This window comes from Ipomoea nil, unplaced genomic scaffold, assembly GCF_001879475.1.
Source record: "Ipomoea nil cultivar Tokyo-kokei standard unplaced genomic scaffold, Asagao_1.1 scaffold0143, whole genome shotgun sequence".
Lineage (NCBI taxonomy): Eukaryota > Viridiplantae > Streptophyta > Magnoliopsida > Solanales > Convolvulaceae > Ipomoea > Ipomoea nil.
In genome coordinates, this window is record NW_017616571.1 from 1,698,008 (window position 1) to 1,703,832 (window position 5,825).

At 32.3% G+C, this 5,825-nt stretch overlaps 1 protein-coding gene across 1 annotated transcript; it reads right to left on the reverse strand.

The window, feature by feature from the left end:
• Window positions 1-4,035: 4,035 nt before the first annotated feature.
• LOC109172310 lies at window positions 4,036-4,784 on the reverse strand. The gene is made up of 2 exons (XM_019321490.1): window positions 4,652-4,784; window positions 4,036-4,541 (listed from the first exon to the last, which is right to left on the reverse strand). The coding sequence occupies exons 1-2, from the start codon at window positions 4,782-4,784 to the stop codon at window positions 4,036-4,038; spliced, it is 639 nt and encodes a 212-aa protein (XP_019177035.1).
• Between the last annotated feature and the right edge of the window lie 1,041 nt (window positions 4,785-5,825).

Genomic DNA, 5,825 nt, shown 5'->3' on the forward strand with positions numbered 1-5,825 from the left:
AAATATACAAAACTCATATCTTTGCCTTCAAATATACAAAACCCACTATACATTTTTGCTTTGCTAATATGAAAATCTTCAGTTGAATAAGGGTTAGGTTTATTACCAAGACTATGTGGTCTAATGGTACCCGGGTTGGACTTCCATTTGGAAGATTGTGAGTTCGAGCCTCAGTCAACAACAATAGCCTACTACAAACTCGTCCGACTTCTCCTACTTCGTCTTCAAGCTCCAGTCAACAACAATAGCCTTCGTCTTGTTGTCTCCTACTTCTTTACTGCCAATAACTTCGTCTTCAAGCTCCTGTCAACAACAATAGCCTTCGTCTTGTTGTTAGCATGCAATGTTCCTTCGTAAATTTCAAAGCTCCAGTCAACAACAATAGCATTCATCTTGTTGTTAGCATGCAATGTTCCTTCGTAAATTTCAATTTTGGGTGAATGAAGTTGGAGATTGAAGGGAGAATTGATTTTGATGGTAAGATTAGGGTCTTAGGGTTATGGAGTTTCGTTCTCTTCCTTCAATCTGAATAGCAAAATTAATTTCCCCATTACTATTTTTGTATTTCATATTTTTAATTTTTATATTTAATTTAATATTTTGTTTTTTTTAATTTAATTTTTGATGAGTGGCATGCTAAATGTATAAAGATGGTGCCTAGTCAGCGTCTATAGAGCATTTTACCGGGTGGCGGTGTTATCGGTGGTTACCCGGTCAATGGGCCTCATTGCACAGGAATTAAAAGTTCGTGTGTCTAATTGCCACTTTGAAAAGTTGGAGGGCTTAATTAACTTCTTATGAAAAGTTTGAGGGCCTATTTGACCGTTTTCTCTTATATTTTTTATTATTTTAAAACAATTATTATTATTATTATTATTATTATTATTATTATTATTATTATTATTATTATTATTATTATTATTAAATATATGTATACCCTTAGGTCATTTTACATATTAATCTAAACAGCTAATTTTTTCAAATATCTTTTTACCAAACCGTTGATATAATTCGTTGGTCAAATCCGCTAACGCTAACCGCTAACTGCTGATTGTCAAACAATGACATTGCGAGGTAATTCTCACTTCAATTTGTTATGTGATTTGAATACTCACTTTGTCAACAAATTCCTCAAGTAGTTAATATGATTGGCTTTATTAATTATAATTTTTTAATTTTTTCATGGTATTAATAAAATACTTGGTAAATAAATATATAGCATTATTTTGTATTATAACTTTGATATTTAATTAAAAAATAGTGCACAAAAAAATAGTGCACAAAAAAGACAATATAACCTGTTGGAAACCTGCAAATTGAAAGAATTGCATGAATTTGGTTAGTTTAGGGACCTAATTGTTGGTTTTTTTAGGAAGAAATATAGGACTTCTACCGTTCTTGAAAATTTGACCCTTTTGTTTAAATTTAAAATTTGTTTTCCAGAAAATTTGACCTTGGTGTTTAACATACTGTTGCAACTTGTGAGGAAGAAAATGCTACCGAAAATTTGATTAGCTACTCTGAAGCATGAACTTGATGTACGAAGAACTGATGCTGCTGGGTATCAAGAGAAAAAGAGGTAAACATATTTGCTATGGACTCTTTTGAACAATGTTAGTAGAAGCAGAAATTGCAGATAAGACCTGAGTATATAGAAAGTAGCATGTACATGCTATGAGAAAATCTAAATTCCATCAAAGACCTAGTATTTTAGTCAAATACACCAAGTTAAAAATCTAAATTCCATCAAAGACCTAGTATTTGTCATTACACCAAGTTTTTTTTTTCTACCTTGTGCAATACAATCTCATAGAAAACTAAAAGAGTTAATACCCAAAATCGTCCTCGACTATAGTGGTTTTTCTCAATTTCGTCCTAAACGACTTTGGTGACCTAATATCGTCCCAGACTTTTGTGTTTCGCTCAATTTAGTCCTCCATTTGTTATTTGTCAAATTGGTGTTAAATAAAGGGACAATTCAGTAATGTCAATATTGATCTCTCTTTACTTTCAACTTGTGAAGTGGGAAATTCTTCTTTCTTGTACGACTTACACCCAGAATTACTCCCGGACCTGCAAATCAAATTTTATATTCGCAGTTTTAGGAGTAATTCTGGGAGTAATTCGTAAAAAAAAAAGGGGATTTCGCAGTTCACATGTCTATGAGTAAAGAGATGCCAATATTAAAATTACTGAATTGTCTATTTATTTAACACCAAATGGACAGAATAACAAATGAGGGACTAAATTGAGCAAAAACACAAAAGTCTGGGACTAAATTGAGCGAAACACAAAAGTCTGGGACGGTATTAGGTCACCAAAGTCGTTTAGGACGAAATTGAGAAAAACCACTATAGTCGATGACGATTTTGGGTATTAACTCAAAACTAAAATAAATACCTGACTTTGATTATTTTGCTTTCCTCTTGCCTCCTATTGTAGTAGTTCTGACCATACTCTTTTGATGATTTCAGGTCTCAATGGAGTTTGAAACCTTCTTCAAAAGGGTTTCTAACAGTATTGTATATGCTCTTGAAACCTTTAAAGAAGGGTTCCTATCAGTTTTGCCTCTCCCAGTCCACTTCATTTGCATAAATATAGAAATGATAATAAAGAGAAATAATGAGTTACCACCTTTGTTTCTTGATCTTTTTCTCTCCTGGTGCTTTCAATGGAAATGTGGATTTCACCTCAAAACATGTATTTATAGGCAATTTTCCACCAGAATTTAGATTCAAAAAATGTGATCATTATTTTTAGCATGATGGCTTGTATAGTTGTATTGTAACTTGTAAGAGTAAACAACATTGGTAATTGATACTTATTAATTACTTTATCAATTATTAAGCATTGAAAAATGAAAAACAACTGTTTACTTTTCTTGAAACACTAAATTAGATTTGAAAATTGAAGTTTAAATAATTACTCCGTATTTTGTTGCCAGGAAAATCAGAAAAAAAAACCACGAAATAAATGAAAAAAAATTGAAGTTTAACAACCTAATGTTCAAAACTATGTAGTTTTATATGGATTGGGCGGGAAAATACAACAATTTGATTGACCATGACTATTGGCTATATGACTTTAATATATAGAAGGGTTTACTATAGTACTTTAACTAGTAGTTGCACTCGTGTGATGCACGACTATATATATAGTATATAGAATATACAGTATAATATAATCAGATGGAAAAATATGTAATTTGAAATTATAAAGTTTGTGTAATTTTATTACACATTGTTGAAGACTTCTTTATACACAATATTTTTCGTTATACTTAGACATGTTACATTTTTTACACAAATAAAAAATTTTAAACCCCTTGGGTTACTAACCCTTGAAACAACTACGTACATTTGTCCATGGTTAAAGATATGCATTTTCAAAAACAATCCCACTTTTGAGAGTGTTTGCCTTTGGCTTTTGTTTATTGTCATGTCATAAGATAACATCAAAAGAAATTACTATCGTTGGAATTTGTGCAGACAATCTTGGATCTGACGATGTTAGTGACATTCTGGGAATTAAGACCTACCTTTGTTCCTGCATTCGTACCACACATGATTTGGGCTTCCAACACGTGATCAACCAGCCTTGTAACAATAACCTCGTACCATTACACAGTCCTAGAGTATGATCAATATTTCTCAAAAGCATAACAGGTGATCCAATTTTCAAAATCAAAGCATGATTCGGTACTCCAGGGCATCACAAACCATTCAAGAATTCTGGGGTGTGCAAATTCGCTAACATATCTACATTTGAATTGGACTTACAAACAGAATCACAAGTCAAATAAGTTATACCTTCAGCCCGATTATGATAATTCATGTATTGATTAATGCTATCTACCACATCTAATGTTGTAGCCAAAGTAACACTATTTTTAAGACGGGACAGATCACTTATACCGCGTCGAAACAAAGGGAAGGTGCTATCAACAATTGCAAAAATAGGATCATCGTCACACTTGAGCAATAAGTGATTTGGAATTGTAGTATCTGCTTCACCATCAGTTGAATTACCAACTACTCAATCACCTATATTAGCTACCCATTTTGCAAACTCTTCAATCTCTTTAGCCTCAAACTCTGATTGTACACTTCTAAGGTGCAGATTCTTAGTTAGCCTAAATACTTTACAGGATCTCCAAAGATAGGAGGAATTTATGCTTGCCCTAACAATATCTTGCCGTGTGCCCTTTGAAATTAGTGGTAAAATTTGTCTGAAATCGCCACAAAAAACAACTGTTTTACCACCAAAGGTCAACTTGCTTTGCACAATAAGCTCCGCCAATGGACTACCCTGACTTATGTTGCAAGTTGAATCTTCATTAACAGAGATAGGTATGAAAAATCGAGAATGGGCAGTCCTTACACCTGGTAATAACAGAGAAGCTATGCCGCTAGACACAACATTTAAAACAATTTCACCCTTAGACCTTAAAGCTGAAGACAATGTTCCCCACAAAAAGGTCTTACCAGTACCTCCATACCCATAAACAAAGACTAACCCTCCATATTTGCTTTCAGTATCTCCTAACACCTCATCGTATATGACCTTTTGTTCTTATGTTAATTGACTAACCAATACTTCATTCTCGTGTTTCTGAGCATCACAATCATATGTCAATTCCTCTTGTATCAACCTATTTGATATTCACTATAGCTCTCAAAATTTGAAATTGCCATTTTTGAAAAGTCCCTCAAACTCTTTCCAATTACTGATAACATCTTTTCAATCTCAACTAAGGCAAAGTTCATCTTCTGAGAGTCATTCATCACTAAATTTGCAATATTTTTTAGCAAAAATTATTATTTAATTTTATTGTTTTTACTTAGATTGAATTTATAAACACAATGTAACAACACAATGTTATGAAATAATGTGTACATGTATTTTGTAACTGTTGACGTAGTTGAAATTGCGCATCCTCAAACAAATGTTGCCACATCGCATCCCAAATAGGTAACAATTGTTACCCTAATCCTTAAACCCTAAACCCCAAAATGAAGGCCCAAAACATAACCTAATCAGAAGCCCAACAACCCAACACATCATTGAGGATATAAAAACATAACCTATAGCCGACTCTTCGCATTCTATCATATGTTCTCAAAATCTCTCTAACTCTGTCCGAATCTGAGCCTTGAATCCTATCAACATTGATATCAATGTATTAAATATTATACTACATATACTCGACCATATAAAAATAAAATTTTTAATATCACACATTAAAAATAACTTATACACTGTGAACTAAAATAAATCTATTTTACAGAAATTTAAGTTAACACACTCTATTATAATAAATTACAAATTATTAAATACTTCGTAGTACACAACATTTGTAGTTGAAGTAATGTGGGTTTCATCCTCGTGCGATGCACAAATTGTTAACTATTGACGCAACAACGTAAAACTGACCATGTACAAACCTATATTTTTTAAGGAATTTGGCATATTAATATTTAATTAACCTATTAGTCGACCTTAGTGGTAGTTTTACAATACAACCATAAATGCATAATTACTATGAGTTATAATGCTCAATGGGGATTGTACCGAACTGTAAAATACACCATAAACGTATCTTCCTGAATGTTGAGACCCTATGATACTGTTGGAGCCATTAATGCGATTTTTGTGGTATGATCTTAAGTTTTCATTCTATGGAAAAACAAACAATATATGCTAACAGATAAGTGTTTTCGCTTCGGGATAAACGTTTGCACATTTATCTATAAGTTGAATTTGTTTAGATGATTAAAACTAATTGAAACGTTATTTTAATTACATATGAAGATTTGGGTATTTAT

Bases quoted from the DNA above. Each gene is read 5' to 3' on its own strand.
- LOC109172310 (XM_019321490.1), bottom strand. From the start codon at position 4,784: ATGAATGACTCTCAGAAGATGAACTTTGCCTTAGTTGAGATTGAAAAG. The intron at 4,542-4,651 runs GTTGATACAAGA...ATGAGGTGTTAG, and splicing joins CTATAGTGAATATCAAATAG to GAGATACTGAAAGCAAATAT.